General features: G+C 49.4%; 2 protein-coding genes across 2 annotated transcripts in view; one reads left to right on the forward strand and one right to left on the reverse strand.

Annotated features, from left to right (window-relative positions):
• Positions 1–1987: 1987 nt before the first annotated feature.
• On the reverse strand, positions 1988–4375 carry LOC123816874 (histone H3.3A). Its single transcript, XM_045836097.1, has 4 exons — positions 4226–4375; positions 3630–3767; positions 3362–3515; positions 1988–3269 (listed from the first exon to the last, which is right to left on the reverse strand). The coding sequence occupies exons 2-4, from the start codon at positions 3755–3757 to the stop codon at positions 3141–3143; spliced, it is 411 nt and encodes a 136-aa protein (XP_045692053.1). The 5' UTR covers positions 3758–3767; positions 4226–4375; the 3' UTR covers positions 1988–3140.
• A 3686-nt stretch (positions 4376–8061) lies between these two features.
• UNK (unk zinc finger) overlaps positions 8062–19864 on the forward strand; it is a 29188-nt gene continuing 17385 nt past the window's right edge. The window contains exon 1 of the mRNA XM_045836096.1: positions 8062–8543. Within this exon, the coding sequence (XP_045692052.1) occupies positions 8440–8543 (104 nt within the window). The 5' untranslated portion in view covers positions 8062–8439. The remainder of the gene's footprint in view (positions 8544–19864) is intronic.

The following is a 19864-nucleotide window of genomic DNA, read 5'->3' on the forward strand; positions in this document are numbered from 1 at the left end:
GAGGACACCAGGACAGCCACAGGTGGGCGGGGGCGCGCGACACAGGGGCAGCCCCCTCGCTGCCAGGGCTGCGGGGCAGTCGGCAGGATCACAGCGAGCAGGTGCCCCTCCTCACGGCACAGCCCCTTTACACACTGAGGGTGTCCCAGCTGCGCCACCTCGGCCCACAGCCTGGCTCCATCCCAGACCTGCCGGCAAAAGGGTAAGGAAACCGAAAGGCCAACTGCCTGGCCCATTTTCAGCTTTCTCCCCGTGGGTGCCACGGGACTTGGGTTGGCACCCTGGGCAGAGGCCTGGCCCCTCCTGCCTGCCTGCCTCTGGCCCTGCCCTCCGGAAGGCAGCCCCAAGGCCGACTGCGCAGCGGCTGCTGGCCAGGAGCCAGGTGCAGCTGGATGGAGCGGCCCAGGCTGGGGACATCCCTGAGGAAGGCCCACAGGGGGCCGGTGAGACCACCAGGGGCAGGGAAGCAGCTATGGGGCCCAGGCAAGGTGCAGCCGTTCGGCGGAGGTCTTGGACCAGTGCCGAGCCGGGAGTGCTGGCTCAGCGAGGTGACTGTTCAGTGCTCCCAACTCGGGGATGAGGCAATAGGGGTGGGGACCGGATGCCACGGATGCCCAGGGTGGCGGCTCAGGATCTCCTGGGAGCCGCACACAGCCCATCAGGACCTCTGGCACTTCCTGCCCTCTACTTACCTGGCCCACATCGGCCTGGCGGAGCCGACAGTGGCGAGAGGCGCTGCTGATGCACAAGTCCAACGAGCCGAGTGGCCCCGACCTGAGTCAGCTGCGCCATACGCCCTTTTAAGAACAGGGCTTTGCCAGGCTCGTGACTGAGCGCCCTCTGTGCACCTGAGCCGAGTCACAAGGCGAGGCCTTCTCGGGCAGCTCCCCACAGGAACTGTTTTGTGAAAGCAAGCGATGTTACCATTCAGACGGAGACCATTAACGAGTCTCAACCTCAAAACTTTGTTCGCTAAGGGCACAGGACACCTCCACCAGCTCTGACTTTTGCTTTCCTGCCTACCGACCGTTCCACGGCCTCTACCGAGGGACAGCCCGTGCGGCCAGCTCCTGAGAACTGGAGGACAGTTTTGCCCTCTGGTGAAGAATGCTCCAAGTACGGACGTGCAAGTTGCACTAAAGCCCATTAAAACCCCGAGAACCTTCTGATCAAATGCAGACTGGGGCGAAGGTTCCACGGCCACCCCGGGGTCACCACAGCCAAGTTCCTGCTTGTGTTCGGTCACCACTACACCTCGGAGCACCGCACACACCAGCGTCCAGGGCTCCAGACGACGTTCCGACGCACCATGAGGAAAGGGCTGGTACCGAAGGTGCTCCAGAGCCGGTCACGATGAACCTTCCAGAAAACCAGTTCACCACATGGGGGACTCCACCTCCGACACAGCATAAGGCTAAGTTACAAAGACCCCCAGGCCTATTCTAAAGCTGCCTTTCTTCACAACCAACCCCCTTCAATCTGAAACAAATCCTTACTTGAAAAATACAAAGCTATTAGGGTGTAAACATCTTGCTACAGCTTCAAACACACAGAATACTCCTCTGACCAGAGGCTCTTCTGCAAGTCCGACATTAACCTACCGCCCTCTGCTGCTGGCCAACCCCCGTCAAACCCTCTTCCCACTGGGGCCGTGACTTGGACCCAGCAGGCCCCGCACCTCTGGGACTGTTCAACTTGCTGTGCAGGATCTGTACACTCACTCCTTCACAGAAAGGCTCACGGAACAGATCCCTAACCTCAGCTCTAGCGTTTTAAAATTTCCTTTTCTTGGTCTGTTACACCCCAAATTATTCTTATTCTGACAACATGCAGGGAGTATTGGCATTGTAGCTCACACTGCACATACAGCAGGGGGCCTTTTACATGTAACTATTTTTGGATAACTCAAAACTTTTGGATACAAGAACCTAGATAGTGGATGTATTAATGGATGTCTGTGTATTCAATTTAGGTTTTTCACACTTAGTTGGATAAACAAGTTTATTTGTAAATTTAGTCAACATACATAATTGACCTAAAAACTTCAATAGAAGGATAAATTTTCAAACCACTTGGAAGACCGTCTCTGTAAAGTGATTTCCCGGGACCACACCAGATGTAACCTAACTGGACACCATCCGAACTGGCAGAGGATCAGTAAGCGGGAGCCGCGTGCCCCACCCCCACGGCAAGTTTCCACTAAGGGTTAGAACACAAACTCCACGAGGAAGGAACTCCGGTATTGTTTCCTCTTGGTGGAGGGAGAAGAACTCAACCTAGTTATGAAACTAACCACAACACAAAAAAGCTGAACTAGTTCAGAACGTTAGTAACAGATGATGCTGGTGTGAATAACTTGTATTATATTCTAGAGCCCTTATAAATAAAATCCCCGCGATAGTTTGCATTATCAGCTAGAGGGTTAGTTAACGTGTGGTAGAATGAGGACTTATGCAAGGTATTAATTTGCAAAGCATTTTACTACTATGAAACAAGTGCAGTTTCGTTAGAGAAAACCAACTGGACCCTAAATTACACACACCTTAATGACAAGACTCCCCACATGTGAATGTAAAACATTTAATTTAAAAATGTTGACACTACAATATATAAAATAGCTATTATAAATGCACATAGTGTATTCTATAGCTGCCATGTTTACTTTTTTTTTTTTTTTTAAGGAAACTGTAAGTTACACTGTGGTTAAGACTTGTATCTTCACCCTTGGAAAAGCCCACATTCTATCACAGTGATGCATGGTCAGACTTAACAGCCCCAATTGTTAAACACTTGGATCAAGTCATAACCAGTTTTATTGCAAAAGGACCCTGTACACATTAATCAGTTCTAGTACCTTAATAGCTACCCAACAAGTCATTAACATACAGAAACATGCATCATGAGAAGCAAGAAGTATCACCCATCCCGCCTGCATATTAGCAACTTGTCACTCCTGAGCAACAGCGCTCACATCACTGAGGTCTGTGAACAGTCACTTTTCGCATTCATCCTGAGTGAAAGATGGAATGACTTAAGTACAAATGCAACATATTATAAACAATTTCTTACAAAAAAAGTCACAAATTAAACCAAAGTATTTTACAGAATTTACTACAAAACACCGTAAAAACTGCCTTCACTTAAGCTCTCTCCCCCCGTATCCGGCGAGCCAACTGGATGTCTTTGGGCATGATGGTGACTCTCTTAGCGTGGATGGCACACAGATTAGTGTCTTCAAACAAACCCACCAGGTACGCTTCGCTCGCCTCCTGTTGAGGACAAGAGCCACACTATTAAGCTCTCCGGAGAGGAGAAACCAGCCTCGAGCCCTCCGCCCCTGCCGTGGCCTTTGTCGTCTTACCTGCAGCGCACCGATGGCGGCACTCTGAAACCTCAGGTCTGTTTTGAAATCCTGGGCGATCTCCCTTACCAACCGCTGGAAAGGCAGCTTCCGGATCAGAAGCTCGGTCGACTTCTGGTAACGACGGATTTCTCGAAGCGCAACGGTTCCGGGCCTGAGTGAGAATGTAAACCGACACCAGTTAACTGACAGCGCCGGCGCCCTACCGGGAGCCGTTCCCGCGCCACCCAGCGCCGCCGAGTCATTGTTTTCCCTCCGCCGTGCCTACCTGTAGCGGTGAGGCTTCTTCACCCCGCCGGTAGAGGGAGCGCTTTTCCTGGCAGCTTTAGTCGCCAGCTGTTTGCGGGGCGCTTTCCCACCCGTGGATTTGCGAGCAGTCTGCTTGGTTCGGGCCATTTTCTTTCACCTAAACGAGACACCCATGACACCCTGCCGCGCCGCTCGCCAGGGGTTGGGAGTGAGGGGGACGGGACAGGCTCCGCACAGCGCCCCTGCCCTCCCACCTCTTCGCGCCCCACCTCGCGGCGGCGGCAGATGGCCGAGACCGCCGCCGCCGCCTCCTCCCCCTCCCCTAATGACTCAGGCTGCGAGTATCAGCAGCCTCCCCCGGGAGGGGGAGCTCGGGGAGGAGTCACTTCCCTTCCTCGACGGGCGGAGGCCCTGGTGCCCGGAATCCGGCGCCGGGAACCTCCACAGGAGACGCGATTCCGGAACGAAACCCCAAAAGAAAAACTCCCGACCCCACACTCGATGCCAGCGGCAAGAGCAGCCCGCAGCACCCCGCACTCCGCCTCCAACGGCCGCGGCCCGCGGCATCAACGGCTGGCGCGGCCTCAAGTCACGAATCAATACATAAACGCTTACCCAACACCGAAGTCTTAGGCCGTTCTTCGTTCGCCGCGCCGCTTCTGCCTCCCAAGGAAAGGCCGCAGCCACCAGGCAAAGTAAAGCAGCTGCTCCAACGAACACCCAAACCGCTTTGCTCTATCCCCCCCAATGCCTCCGCTTTTATACCCACGCTACACGCTGCGTCTCTCCGTCATAAGGCTCTCATTTGCATACACCGACGACTTTTTCTATTGGTCGGAGCTTTCGCCGACGCGTTGACATCCCCCGACACAAAGGCCGTGCTTCGGCAGTGTTCTCTGATTGGTGGACATCTAGGCCGCTGATTGGCTGCTAAAGTGGACTAACGATTGGATAAAAGCAAAGAGAAATGGACGAATCAGGGTTTAGCACTAAGCGGCTCTTCTCATTGGATAAAATGGAGCTATGTTTGGATCCTTCCCTTGGTTCCAAAGCTCTACAATAGAAAGTCAATGCAAATCAATTGCATTGGTCCCCATCAGGAGTGCGAAGACCGGGTAGGCAGAAGCCTAACCTTATTTGTATCGAGGAATGCAATCAATGTAGGAAGAGGTTAGTTTAATAAAATTTTTGTAAATATTTTCCAAGGTAAAATAAAATGTGTTCTCTATTATTACTTACTTTTCATTAGGATTTTGGTAGTTTTAATTCAGTTTTTTGTTCCCAAGTTTTATTTAAGGACTCATAAAATATTCCAGGTAAATGTTTTAATTCATTTTAACTTTTTGACAGTTCAGTATGTAGTGTAAATGAAAACTGGAATTCAGTAAATCATATGTTACCCAAGTATTTTATGTATTTTTCACATACATTTTAACCAAAAATCAGTTCCTTTGTTTGGTAGTGTGGAGAAGGGTGAATAATAGCTACAAAGAAACAAATACCAGTAAATGATGTTGTAAGTACCATTTTGTATGGCCTCAGGCCTGCTGTCACAAAATGCCTGGTGATTTCAGTATGCAACTAACCAAGCGACATGGCTTTGAATTATGCAATTCAACTGAATGAAACTACTACAGTGAAAATGGGAATAGTCCCACAACAGCATCTGCATGTCCATAACGAATACAGAAAAGACACCTGTATTCAACATGCGCCCCTGTTTGACGGCATGCCCTAGAGGTGTTACTTGGGGAGAAACATGACAAACGTGTGAAATGTTAACTCCTATCCTTGCCTAAATAAATATCTTGGAGGGACTGCAATGTTGAGCACTCCAGTGATGCAGGTATGTGGAACACCAAAACAGGCTTAAGGTTAAGACCAAGCAAAACCCAGAAATTGAAATAGAGCCTTGAGCCATCTACTCCACAATCTTTCCTTTGGGTACACTGAATAGTTTATTAAAATCTTTTTATTTTATCAAAGCCAGTTACAGATCGATTTCAACTCAGAGAATTAGTACACATAAACACAAACACCTCACAAATGTACTGACGACACCAAAAGTCCCCTCTTGGTATCAACAGTGAGAGAAAAAGGTATAATTTGGAAAAGTGGCCGTGGCAAAAACATCTTTGGCCCAACCTCCGGTACTGAATTACTCTAATTATTTCAGCCTGTTCAATGATAACACTCAAAATAAGTATTTATCATATTTAGGCTTTTGTGTGATGTGCTCAGAGTTTAGGGTAGCAGAAAGATGAAGCTTTCTATTCACGACATGCTGAGAGGAGAAACCAAGATGGAGGGAGGCTCTTTTTTTTTTTTTTTTTTTAATTTTTAGAGAGGGGAAGGGAAGGAGAGAGGGAGACATCATTGTGTGGTTGCCTCTGTGCGCCCCCTACTGGGGACCTGGCCTGCAACCCAGGCATGTACCCTGACTGGGAATCCAATGGGGCCCCCTTTGGTTCACAGGCTGGTGCTCAATCCACTGAGCTACACCGGCCAAGGATGGAGGGAGGCTCTTGCCCTGTTCTCAGAACCCGTGTAAAGGAACACAGCACTGCTTAGATCTCACAGGAGACTGTCCAATACTCTCAAATATAACTAGAAAAACACCCTGCCATCTCTGTTCCCACTGCTTAAATGGCCTGGGAAGGAATGGGTTCCTTGAAACACACCTTTGTATTCCGGCGTTTTCACAGGTGATCTGGAACCCCGTCTGTCCCATGCCTCCTACAGGAGAGACAGTGGGTTTTTTTGTTTCTGTTATTTTTTCTTTCAGTTTTGCTAATTATTAGAGAGGAAGTAAAACTGCTCCAGGAGCAACCGGGTGTGGATTTACATTCATCTACTTAAGGACAATTAGTGAAAATAGTTTGTCCTCCTTGTCAGTCATACAGACTCGTTTTTCTTTTTCCTAAATAGGTGCAGGGGAGGAAAAGCAACGCAGGAAATGGAGAACTGCAAAAGTGTTTATACGATCGAAACAACGCCAGATGTGATGCAGACAGCTGTTCCAGTTTCTGTTCTGTCACAGACTTGCTGAGTAACTCTGTGCAGGTTACTCAACCTCTCTGAGTTTCCTTTTCTTGTCAATTAAGCAGATTGGGTGATCTCTCCTAATTCTACTAGTACACATTTACTTATTCTGAAGCTCATGCTGTACACTTACTTAAAATCTAGCACTACACACTAACTGTATTTCTTCATTCAAATCACACTGGAGTGTTTTGGGGATAATATAAGCCAATTATTGAGATTTAATAATAGGATTACAACACTACACTACAACATTTATTTGTCCTTTTGTAATTTCTCATCTTCCAATGCCCCTAGTGGTAAATACTTGCCTGTTTAAGAAATACCAGTTTCACCCTGGCAGGGGAGCTTAGTTGGTTAGAGCATCATCCAAGGTTTCTGGTTGCTAGTTTCATCCTGGGTCAGGGCACATACAATAAGCAAGAAATGAATGGATAATTAAGGGGAACAACATCTCAATGTTTCTCTCTCTTTCTCTCCCCACTTTTCTCTCTCTCTAAAAAGGAATTAAAAAAAAGAAGGAAAGAAATACCAGTTTCTTAATTTTGTAGGCTGACAATTTGGTTTCTGATGGGAGGTTACTGGGAACTAAATAAAAATAGGTATGTGTCATTCTTAAATAACAATTTTTCATTCACCCCATCCTCCCTCACTCTAAGGTAGTTGAGAATGTTTCTTTAATGGGATGATCGTTAGTTAACAACAGCGTTAAAATGTCTTTGAAGAACTTTATAAAGCTCACAGAATCAAATGCCTAGGTCTGGGGCAACTGGCTTATTTTACAAAGGCCACGGGGTGAAAAACTTAGCCCCGCTGGTGCGAAGTGGGAAAGGGACACATTTTCCCAAATAGAAAGGCTGACGTTCAGAGCAGGAAACTGGAGTGGGTCATAAATCGCACCACCTACTCAAACCCAGGCCCTTCCTTTGGACACTATATGCTGCTCCTCAGCGCCCCTGCAACTTGCCGGTGTACCTCCATTCCAGATGGAGATTAAATTCGCCCTTGGCCCCTACTGTACTGGAAACAAGTTGGGTCAGGCCAGGTGTGGTGGTGACAAAGGAACCAAATCGTGGAGTTCCAGGTTTCAGGGTGGCTAAATGTTTATGGAGCGTCCCCAGCAAAGACGCGGGAACCGAGTATTGCATCGCGTAGCTCCTCTTTAGCAAACCTTTCTCAAGCTGATTTCCACCGGGCCGACTTTCCTTCGTGCCTGATCCGTAGTCCCGCTGCTGGACTGAGGATGTTGTGGCGCACTCCGGGTGCCGGCAGCACAAACGGACCGCACAAGATTCTTAAGCACTGCTAAGGGCTGGCATCTGAACTGAGCCCAAGTTATACCAAGTGTGGAGGCGAGGTAATTATTACACTCTTGGCAGTAAAATTACACCTGGAACTGTTTCACAGAAGTCTTCAGGGCCTCCCTAGCTCTGGGCCCCATCTACTCCAGGGGATCCTGTTTCAAGGAAAAGTACCCCTACGAAACTGGAACTGCGCTAAGAAGAAACGCAGCAGGACTACAATTCCCTAAAGCCGTCGCGGGGCCTCAGCATCCGGGACACAGTCTGCAAGGATCTCTGGGTATCGTGGTCCGATCCTTTGGCAGCAACCCTCTGCCGACGGTAAAATTCCGGCCGAAACGGAGACTACAACTCCCAGAAATCCGTGCTGCCGTGCGGGGGGTCTTCACGTTCTCGTGGCGCGGCGCAGGCGCACTGAGACCTCGGCGCGGACCGCGCAGACTGAATAATAAAAGGGGAGCGGCGAAGAGGCAGGAAGACAGGACCATGTCGAAGGGCCCCGGGCCCGGCGGCTCCGCAGCTTCCTCGGCGCCCCCGGCCGCTACCGCTCAGGTGCTGCAGGCACAGCCTGAGAAACCGCAGCACTACACGTACGTAGAGCCCCCCCCGCCGCGCGCGCACGCCTGACGTCAGCGGCCAGCGTGAGTCACGCGCGCAGGGAGAGCGCGAGGCGGCCTCTCCCTCCCCCCTTTCCTCCTCCGGCCCGGCCCAGACCGGTTCCAACCTGCTGGGGCCGGTCCCGACTGCCTCCAACTGCCACCGACCTCTGGTCGGGCCTTGGGGCGGGAGGCTCGGTCCCCGCCGCTCAGTGGGGAAGGCAGGAGCGCGGGGTGCGGAGCGCACACACACCTTAGGTCCGGCCTTCGAGGCCTCACTGTTCCTCAGACCGTAAACCACAGTAGCAGGCCCTCGGGGGGCGAGGAGGAGCCCGAGACCCGGCCAGCGTGCGTTTCTTGGGGGCCAGCCCTGCGGCCACCTGTGAATGGCGATTAGCGTGAAGTCCAGGCCTTGTCTGCCCGCGAGGCCCGAGTGTTCTCCACGTACACAGTTGCCCGCACCTGGAGTCGGGGATCCCGAGCGGGATGGGGTCGGAGCATGTCCGCAGGCCCGCCCGCAGCGTGCCACCGGAGGGACACCCCCAAGTGCTGACACTGGAATTCCAGGCCGGGAACGTGGGGAACCGATCCCTGGGAACCGGCTCGTGTCTCCGTGTAGGTCCCAGTCCTCCTCCTCCTCCTCCTCTTCCTCCTCCTCCTCCTCCCTGCCTTGGAAGGCACGTTAGGCAGTAGGCGCTTTGGGGAGACAGAGAGAGGAAAAGAGGCGGGCCTTCCTGTGAAGCCAAGTGCTGGTCTCCCCGTTCCCCGAGGCTCTTGGGGTGCCTCTGGTCCCCGTGGGCTCCTGAGCGATGCGCACGCTCGTACCTCGGGCCCGAGTCACCCGCGGGGGCCACCCGGTGAACCAAGGGCAGGAAGCGCTGCTGGAGCAGAAAGGACTGCGAGTAGACAGGAGGAGCTCGGGCCACGGGCCACAGACGTAGAAGCCACGGGGAAGACCCACGGGCAAGCGTCCTGGGCCTGGGGCGCAGTTGCAGGAAGCGCGCGGTTTCCTGGTGAGCCGCTCTGCCATTGCTTGACACCGTGGGACCCACGGGGACTCTCCCTCCTCTCACGTGGCCGTGGCGGCGGCGCCGGTCCTTTTCTCGGCGGACTTCTGTCTGCCATCCTGCCGTTGTTTCGGTGAGGCGGCCGGGCCGTACAGAACGCTGACTGGTCGCGTGTTGCGGTCCGTCGACAGTGCGGTCTTGAGTGGGAAATCCCGCAAACTTGGCGTAATTGGAACTTCGTGAACTCGGGTTCCTCGAATCACGCTGTTCAGTCAACGCCCATAGTGGTTTTGAGTCACGCGGGTCCTGGTCTCAGCAGCCTCTTTCTGTGTTGCGTTGTTAATTGAGTATTCTGAGGCGTCTGACGTTAGAAAGGCTTTCTGCCCTGGCTGGGGTGGCCCAGTGGACTGAGCGCCAGCCAGCCGGCCTGGGAGCCGAAAGGTCGCGGGTTCGCTCCCCAGTCAGGGCACGTGCCTGAGTTGCGGGCCAGGTCCCCAGTTGGGGGCGTGGGAGAGGCAACCGGATCGATGTTTTTTTTTCTCTCCCTTCCCGCCTCTCTAAAAGTAAATAAAACCTAAAAAAAAAAAAAAGGTTTTCTGATCCTTATGGAATTGATAGATGAAACAAGTCAACATCTGTGTGTAAATAAATGTTAATATCTGAGTCTTTGTTCTCTTGATGCTCACTTGTCGAAACTCTCTTTCCATTCCGTGTGGGGTAATGCAGAGTCATAGGGCTTGGCTCTTGAGGTGGCTTAGTGAGTCCACAGTGAGTTTGATTGGGTGGTTGGGGATTTTAGGTGCTACCATGTCTTTATTTTCTGTTGTCTGTTCATTCGTGTGTGTGTGCAGTGTGTGCTTATGTTTATGTTAATATCTCCAAAAAATCAGAGCTAGAAATCAGCTGTCTTCCTTGGTAGATTTGTGTGTATTCCGAAGGTGGGATGATGGGGAAAACTTCCTTCCTTTGACGCCCCAGGCTTGAGGAGCAGGGAGGATTGGGTCACGGAAGGTGGCCCCAGCACACTTGTTGGCCCTGGATTTTTTTTGTTGTTGTTTGTTTTTAAGATGAACCCATTTGTTGCTTTTGGGGGTTAGGGTTAGGATACAATAATATTTTTAGGTTTACCTTTTTTAATTTTTAAAAAACTTTATTGAAGCCTTGGCTGGCGTAGCTCAGTGGATTGAGCTTGGGCTGCGAACCAAAGTGTCGCAGGTTCAGTTCCCAGTCAGGGTACATACCTGGGTTGCAGGCCTCAGCCCCCAGCCACCGCACATTGATGTCTGTCTGTCTGTCTCTCTCCCTCCCCCCCTCCCTCCCTCTCTCTCCCTCCCCTCCCTCTCTAAAAAATAAATAAATAAAATCTTTAAAAAAAACTTTATTGGTTTTAGAGAGGGGGAAGGGAGAGAGACAAACATCAATTTGTTGTTCCACTTATTTATGCCTTTATTGGTCGCTACTTGTATGTATGTCCTCTGACCCAGGGGTTGAATCCACAACCTCGGCATATCAGTACAATACTCTAACCAACTGAACTCCCCAGCCAGGGCTGGATACAGGAATATTTTTATTTTTATTTCAATATTTGTTACCAAGTTTTGAGCTGCCCAGCAAATTTTCATTCTCCCTTGCAGCATGAATTTCCAGGATTCGTTCCAGTCTGATTATGGCCTTAGCTGTTGTGTGGGTGCCCTCACTGAGTACAGACACAGCCCCGTGGTGGTGTCCACACAAAGCTAAGTCTGCTTTGAATGTTTGTATTTTCTTTTTCCTGTCAAAATGTTTTACCTTTACAATTTTTCTAAAATCACTTATTACATTGATTTTATGTTTTGTTTTGTTTTTTTGCACCTGTGTTATGTGCGATTATGTGACATGCAACCATCATTGCAGTGATCTGGAAGAAATTTGCACTAAAATCGAGTCCCTCGCCATAATGGCAGACAGTCTCGGCAAACCCAACGGAATCCACCAAAAGCAAACGTTGCCTTCCCGTGTGCAGTGTTTCCCTTCTGTGCGCCTTCTTCCACTTGTCCTTGTCCCACGGCGGAAGTCCTCGAGTCTGAGCCCAGTTTTCTAAGTTAAGAGGATTATTCGTAACATAGCTTGAAGGATAATTGTTTTGTCCGTCTTTTTTCTAATCTCTTGAATAATCTTGATTTAAGAGAAACTTTAAAATAATCCTTTCAGCAGGCGCTTGTGCTAGACCTGAGGAATTTGACCCTTTTAGAAAATGGGTGTATCAGAATTTCCTTTGTCGAATGTCTCCGAGTGTGAGGCCAGCGCTCTAAAATGATAATGCGTGTGTCTTCGTGCTCATCCAATATAGGAAACACAGGACCTCTTGCTAGGTGATTTCTCTTTTTATTTCACAAAGACCCAGGTTTACTTAGAACAAGACCATCTTATTTATTAGAAGAGTTTCAGCCCTGGCCAGGGAGCTCAGTTGGTTGGAGTGCTGTCCTGATACACCAAGGTTGTGGGTTCAATGCCCGGTTAGGGCGCATGTAAGAGTCAAGCAGTGAATGCACAGGTGAGTGGAGCAAATTGAGGTTTCTCTCTTTCTCCCCTCCCCTTCTCTCTAAGATTAAAAAAAGAATAAAAGTTCTATAAAAGTAGATACAAGAATGAGAAATTTTAGAACAATTACATTCTGAAATACATCTACAAATTTAGCCAGTTTGGGGCTTATTGCTATATAACAGTTGTATCATTATTTTGACCTTATAAGAACCTCAGAGACATTAAGTCATGTTTGGATTCCTGCACTTGTAGTTGATTCTCGACGTTCTCAACACCTTGTGTTAAAGGAAAATGAGTTTCTACTTCCAGGAAGGTTTCTTGGAGTTTTTGGTCACTGGGTGATTTCTCATAGGCAGACAGAGGATAAACACTTTAAAGATTTCATTTAGTCAAGTGTCCTTTTAGTTTAGGACTTTTTCCTAGGATTTTTAAACAGGGATAATGTGGCAGTATGTCCATAGATAACTACTTGGAGGCAACTTTGTTAGTTTGTATGTTACAGAAATATCATGAACTTCACTTGATTGCATCTGGTCATATTTTGGAAAACCCAAGACGTGAGTGTGTGGTTCAGTCATTATCGCAGATGCGGCAAGACCGCACATGCGTTCCTAGGGTGCAACTTGTTGCACAACTGATATCATTGGAAGCGTTGCCTAGCAACCTCCGCAAGAATGAGTTAAATTACCAATAAATATTTCTGCTTCTCTTCTCTCCTCTTCTCTTTTCTTTCTTAATTGATTTTAGAGAGAGAGGAAGGAGGAGAAAGAGAAAACATCCATTTGTTGTTCCACTTGCTTGTGCACTCATTGGTTGATTCCTGTGTGTGCTCTGACTGGGGATGGAACCTGCAGCCTGGAGTTCTGGGATGATGTTCCAGTCAACCGAGCTCCCGGCCAGGGCTGGAACTAGTTTCTTTCTTTTTTTTTTTTTTTAAGATTTTATTTATTTTTAGAGAGGGAAGGAGAGAAAGAGAGAGAGAGAGAAAGAAAGAAAGCGAAAGCGGTTGCTGGGGGCCGTGGCCTGCAACCTAGGCATGTGCCCTGACTGGGAATTGAACCTGTGATGCCTGGTTCGCAGCCTGAACTCAATCCACTGAGCTATGCCAGGCAGGGTGGAACTAGTTTCTTGCAGAACCAAAGTTAAGAGCTCATTATGGCCTTCAGTCAAGCCCACAGAATTCCTATTTATAAGTGTTAACTGCTCATCTTAAGGGTAGAGTCAAGCTTAACATCTAGTTGATGTTTGCCATAATCTAAATTAATGGTTAAAGTGAAGATTTGCTTAATGGTTAAGATTTTTTGTTTTAATCCAGCCATGTTAGATACTAAAGAAGGCTTCCCCACAGCACATAGGCATCCGCTTTGACTGGTGGTTTCTGTCATCCTGCAAAGACTGACTTAGGGTGAGGGCCACTGGACAACTCTGAGAGCAGCTCAGAGCAACCCACCGGGGCTCACTCTGTAGAGGAGCTCCTCCTCTGGGAGGGGCGCCCCACCCCACATGAGTGCACAAAAGCAAGACGCCCTCTCGGACCTACTTCCTGCCGCTCTCATCACCCTGCTGCCTGAAGGTGAGCTCTCCTTCCTGTGCGTCGTGGAAGCTGTGAGCTCACTCCGGTGATGAGAGCCCCGCCGCAGCCAGGGCACTGTGCGTCCGCAGGCCTTTCTGCCAGACCTTTGCCCAAGAGGCACTGTTCTCAGCAGGAGAGACTTCAGGGTAGCAGAGTGATGCAGGTTGCACTTGTGGCTGTATTACTTTAAATGGTGGGCCGGTTTAGGATTATCTTCCCAAGTGGGGCAATATTTGCTTAATGATCAAGTTTTTCATTTATTGTTGATGCCAAAGGAGGTTTTCCCACATAATGCATCTTCTGTATTTTGAAATTGGAACTGTGGACAGTTATGATTAATCCTAGTAGGTTGTCTTCTCTTCTTTTAAAATCTTGGATGAATTTAGGGCACACTATGGTGTTATGTGAAGATGTTGTTGAATGTCAGTTTCTCTGCTGTTCCAATATAAAAAAAAATGCATTAGCCTAATTGCTAAAAATGCCAGGAGTTTGGGTTCCTGGATGATGCAGCTTACTTATTTTCTTATTATGTGGGCACTCTGTAGAGTCACCCAACCAGCCCTCTTCAGTGCCTGCTCGGACAACAGAGATATCTGTTAGAGACTTCGGGCAAAGTCAGTGCATATGGCCACAGGTGTAAGACATACTTACAGAGTGATGGCAGTGTTCTGGAATTGGTGATGGTTATGCAACATGTTAAATGTGCTAAAAAACAGTACGCTTGAAAACGGTGAATTTTTATGTTGTGTATATTACATCTTAATACTTTTAAGAAAGGGGTTTTAAAAAAATCAACCTGTGTGAGTTCCTACTGCTAGAGCGGCCTTAGGGCACACGTTCCCCCCGGGCTCAGCAGCGTCCTTCCGTGTGGGCAAGCCCGCACTGGGCGGAAAGGAGCTCCGCCCCTTGCCCCAGCCCTCTAGTGAACGTGCCCCCACGTGCGTCTGCGGAGGTGCTTTCGAGATAAGGAGTGGACGCTCAGCAAGTTTGAGACTGCTGGTAGTTGGCAGTCGTACTTGAAATCGTGTCTGCGTTGACAGCCACTGTAAGGAACAAGCATGTTTTTCCCAGTGCACTTGTAGAGTGAATTGTACTCATTTCCCAGGGTGGGTGGAGGTGGAAGAGAAGGGTGCTGTTCTGCTACAGTGCAGTGGTGGGTCACAGCCCTCAGCTGTCGTGTCGGCTGTTTCCACGTTCACATGGGTGTTGCTCTGAGGACAGGCCGTGTGTTCTAGGCATTTAAAACGATATCGGGGGTCATAATGTTTTAGTTCAAGTAGTCACAGCAATTTTTTTATTATTTCTCTGTAAGATCCTTCAACTCTCACCCCGTTTTTCTTTGCCAGTGTGTAGCATGTGACAGCAGTATCAGGAGCTGAGGCGGAGAAGATGGAGAGGAGTCTAGCGCGTTAAAAACCTCACAGCATTCTCTGTGAGGGGACCTTTTTCCTGTCGGTGCTCAATGTACTTAGGAGACAAAGAAGAATCTAAGGCCTGGGACAGTGTCGTCGCGTCACATCTGAGCTTACTGAAATGTTTCTTCCTTTTCCTTTTTTTTTTTAAGATTCTGTTTACTTTTAGAGAGTGAAGAGAGGGAGAGAAACATTGATCGGTTGCTTCTCCCACACCCCCAAGTGGGAACTTGGCCCACAGCCCAGGCACGTGCCCTGACTGGTAATTGAACCTGCGACCTTTCGGTTCACAGGTCTGCGCTCAGTCCACTGAGCCACACCAGCCAGGGCTCCCTGTTCTTGATCTCACAGTTTGCTTTTTGCATTCTTACATTGACTCATTTGTTTCCAATTAGTGTTTGAAACACCATATGGCCACTGTAAGTCCTAACAGAATGACTTATGAGGAGGGGGAGGGCCCACGTCCCTACCTCCCTGTGACGTTCTGGCCTCGTCCCAGAACTACCCATTGAAGAGTGGTGCTTGGGCTTAGAAGAGAAGAGGTTGGTAAGAACCTTGGGGTGGGTTCTTCATGATCTGAAAGTTTTCAGTAGTGTCTGAGCTTCTGTTAACGTCGGCGAGAACAGTGCTGTGTCTTTTCTGTGTCACTTTCACTGCCGAGAGGGGCCAGGCATTTGTTAGCCTGCCACTCGGGGTCCGTGTGAATCATGCCCCTCCAAACACGGCGTAAGTTAGAAACGCGGATCTGCATTTTCTTATTTAAACAAGCAAACAGTTTTTTCTATGGAACTGAGAGTCCTTTATAATGAGTACACAAAATGAATATTAAATATTCAGTAGAGCATGTTAAAATTAACATCTCCGTTGTTATTTTTAGTGGCTGTTTTGGGGTGTAATTAGGGCCCATCAGGCAGCCCCCGGCGCGTCTCGCGCAGCCTCCAGGCTCGTGCTTGCTTGCTTGCCACGGCTCTCGTTTTCCCCGCTTCTCGGTCAGGAGGAGCGAAGTCGGCAGTCAGCGTGACGGTTAGAACGCTGGCTCCAGGGCCGACTGTGTGGGTCCAGCTGTGCCCTTGTTTGCTGTGGGGCCCGGGGCAGTGACCTCCCTCTCCGGGTGCCAGTCTCCGGAGGGCAGCAGCAGTGCCTCTGCGGCCACTGTGAGGGCTGAGTGAGTTCTCGTACGTCAGGTGCCTGCCCCAGCGCCCAGCGCTGCGCAGGGCATAAAAGGCTACGCTCACGGGCGTGTGCCCTGGGTCCAGGTCACTGCTTTGGGCTGCGTTGCTCTTCCCTCCGGCAGCCCTCATCTGAACACCTTCCTGGGCTGTCTCCCCACCAGAGGGTCTTCATCTCCTAGGGCCCACGTGGGTTGGGTTGGGGTCATCCTCAGGGCACACCCCTCTCTTCTGCACCCACTTGAACTTCAGTCGCGTCCTCCGTACAGCCTCCATCAGGCTGCCTGTGTCTTTCATGAAGGGTTTGTGCTGTGAATGGATCTGCCCTCCCAGGGCCAGAGACTCGGTTGTGCAGAAAACAGTGTACAAAGTGACACTGGTTTACACGTAACACTGAAATGCTCGTCGGCTCGGAGGTTTTCCAGACCATCTGTGTGCAGGAAAGCTGCGTCCAGTCGAGGTGCTCCCTAATTTAAGGAGCGGGAGCGGGAGTCCTGTCCTCCCGGGTCAGTGGCTGAGGTGCTCAGCCACTGACCCTCCTCAGCATTACCAGTTCCAGGGTCCTTAGGGCAAGGGGGCGATGGTTCTAGAAAGAACGAACTAGGGGCGCACAGGACCAGTTCTACGTCAGCATCGTGGCTTCCTGGCTCTTGCTAGTTGTCGGGCTAGCCCAGCTCACAGGGGTCAGGCCCTCTCAGTGACCAGTGGGTGGAGGCAGTGGCCAGTGGGTGGCTGCCCACCCGGAAGCGTTGGCTTAGCGAAGGGCCCCTGGCCCTCGTGGGCTGCCGTGTGTCTGTCTGTCTGTCCGTCTGTCTCTGTGTCAGGTACCTCTGTCGTCACTTGGGAGGCTCACTCTGGCCTTATTACAGGGCTTTTAGGCTAAAAGTCAGCTCTGGGATCAAAGCCTGCCTTAAAGGTTCAGGCATACTCAGAATTCACTGGACATTTATTTGTTTGCTTTCTTTTTCTGCCGCAGAGAGCGTTCTAAACCAGGGTCGCTTCGGAAGACTTGGAAGCCAGATCTCTGTAGCTGCATGGCCCTTTATCAGAATTGTCCAGACACTGGCCAAGCACCAATTTCAGTTTTATTTGGCCTTGCTTTTTAAAAGTCATTTTTTGCCAACTCCCACTGGTGTGATTATTGTTATAAAATTGTATGGTTTCTGGATTAGGTTTGATATCAAAACAGAATGTGTATGTCTTATAAAAACAGCGTAGAACTGCTAGTAATTTCCCTAAAGCTCTTTAGAAAAGAGGAAAGATTTTTAACAAATTGTAAGATACGTGTATATTTATATACGTACATATATATCACACTTAAGTAATTTAGTATTCTTAATCTATTTATCTGCTCTTATAACTTAAGAATATTTTATTCTCAAACTTGGAAATGAAGTCTCCGGTCAGCCACGACGTGTGAGCGCTCTGACCACACTTCTCTTCAGGAGCAGGTGTGGGGCAGGCGGCCAGTAGGGCTGCTGTGAGGGCAGAAGACAGCGGTGTGCAGATCGGGACCGTCCGAGCCCTGGGCGACCACAGCAGACAGTCCCAGAGCTTAGGCGGAGGGAAGGTGTTGAAAGCCACAGTCACTCGTTGCCTTGCTCATCAGCAGGCTCTCCGTGGAGCGTCTCTGACTCTGTCGTGTGTGGCGAGCGTTTCGGCTCAGTGCTGAACGGCACTGCCCCTTGTGGGCTGGCTGGCCCGTCGTCAGTGTCGGGAATTGTCAGAAATAGAAGCTGAATATTCTGACACGCTCCGCTGCACAGCCGTTTGATGGCTTGCTTAGCAGTGGTGAGGCTTCCTTGTAACTTTTTCAGTTCAGGGCTGAGATTACAATTTTTTTGAATGAGAAGAATCATTTCCAACTACCATCATTGAACAGTGAATGGCTTTGGAAATTAGCTTTTGCTGCAGACTTCATAATGCTTCTTAGTGAACGCACCCTGCAGTTGCACGGCAAGTTGTTTATGTGCAGACCTTACGCCGCAGTCAACTCGTTTCGACAGCTCACGTTCGAGCCGTGAGCTGTGAAGCCGCCTGGTACGCTGCGCCGTCCGAAGCTAAAGGCGGACCTCCATTCGTACACAGGGTTATCGTGAGCACGATTCCCGAACACAAACAACAGTTCCGACCGCAGTTTTGCATCTTGATACGAATACAAAGGAAATGCCTGTGTTTCAGAGTCCGTTTACCTGTGCACCTAAGCAGTGTACACCAGGCCTTCAACTGGAAGGGATTTAAATGCAAATATCAAGACAATTAAAGTCTAGAAATATCTCCTAAGAGATGAATATCCTCAACTAAAATCATGTTTGTGGAATAACGGTATTTATTGGCAGTACCTACTTCTGTGAAGACACATTTTCAAAGATGAGACACATAGAATTCTGTTACAGAGTTAGCATTAATGATGAACATTTGTAATTTTGATGAACGGGGCCTCAACCCGGCAAATGTTACCCCTCCCAACTCCATTCTTCTTAGTAGACCTGCATTACAACAGTTGTGGCCAATTATTATTATATTTTGAATTTATCAATAAAATACATACGGAAATTTGTTTTCTCTTGTTATATAAGTATCCTCATAATATCCTCAGTTCGGTGTCCTGACCCTCTAAGTCTAAAATACTACTTACTATCCGGTCCTTGACAGCAAAGGCTTGCCGCGCCCGCTCCAAAGCTTGTCTTGTCCGGGAGGGAGCGGGGCAGTGAGGCCGTGCTGAGCACCGTGGGGGAGGCAGCAGGGGCTGGGTCCGGGCCACCGTGGCAGCCACTTCGTCCCCCTGCCTCTGAGTCCCCCTTGCCTCTGAACGCGCGTGGTTTTTCTATCAGGCACGTATAGTACTTTCTGTTCATTCAGTTTGTTCAAGTTCTCGTACACCTCCCTAGGAGAGAGCAAGTGAAACACCCCAGCTGGTGAGTCTGGGGGTGGGGTTTAAAGTGTGGCTGGAAATTGAGCTTGTAGCAGTTGAGCGCTTGATTTAACACCTCTTTAAGAGGGATACAATGTGCTGCATTTATTCCTACTCTCTGCTGTGTCATCACTGTTGGTGTAGGGTGCTAGTGATTTAATTTAGATTTCAAGTAGCCTGGCTTTGGCTGTTACTTAGAATTTCAGAAGATAATCCAATAAATGTTGAAAGTATTATTTGATTTTTATTTAAAAAAACCCTAGACGCCCATATTTTATTTTTAAAGTTTTTAGAGAAAAGTATGAATAGTTCTGTAAAGCAGTGTAGCACTTTATGATGCTACCTGTGTAAAAATAAATACTGGGAGAAATTTTACCAAAAAGGGTGATTTTGCCCTTCAAGGGGGCACGTTACTTTTATAATAATGTTTCGCATTGGTCAGTAAACTGTAAGATAGTCAATGCCGTGTCCTGGAAGGAGTTGGGGACGACTGATGGGAAGTCGGCCGTCGCAGAGTGAGTGCGAGGGCGGAGCCCCGGCCAGCGGCAGGGCCCGAGCTCTGGGGAGCCCTTCACTGGCCCACGGCCCGGCCCGGCTCTCTCCGACGGCCCTCCCTCACTCGGGGCCTGAGTGGTTTCTTACCTCGGTCCTGGCCGCAGCGGGTCACTGAGGCCTCTCAGCTTGGAGCCAGTCTAGGTTCACTGGCTTCTCTCCTCG

The sequence above is a fragment of the Phyllostomus hastatus genome, unplaced genomic scaffold, assembly GCF_019186645.2.
Source record: "Phyllostomus hastatus isolate PE091 unplaced genomic scaffold, TTU_PhHast_1.1 phas_contig_210, whole genome shotgun sequence".
In the NCBI taxonomy this organism is placed as follows: Eukaryota; Metazoa; Chordata; class Mammalia; order Chiroptera; family Phyllostomidae; genus Phyllostomus; species Phyllostomus hastatus.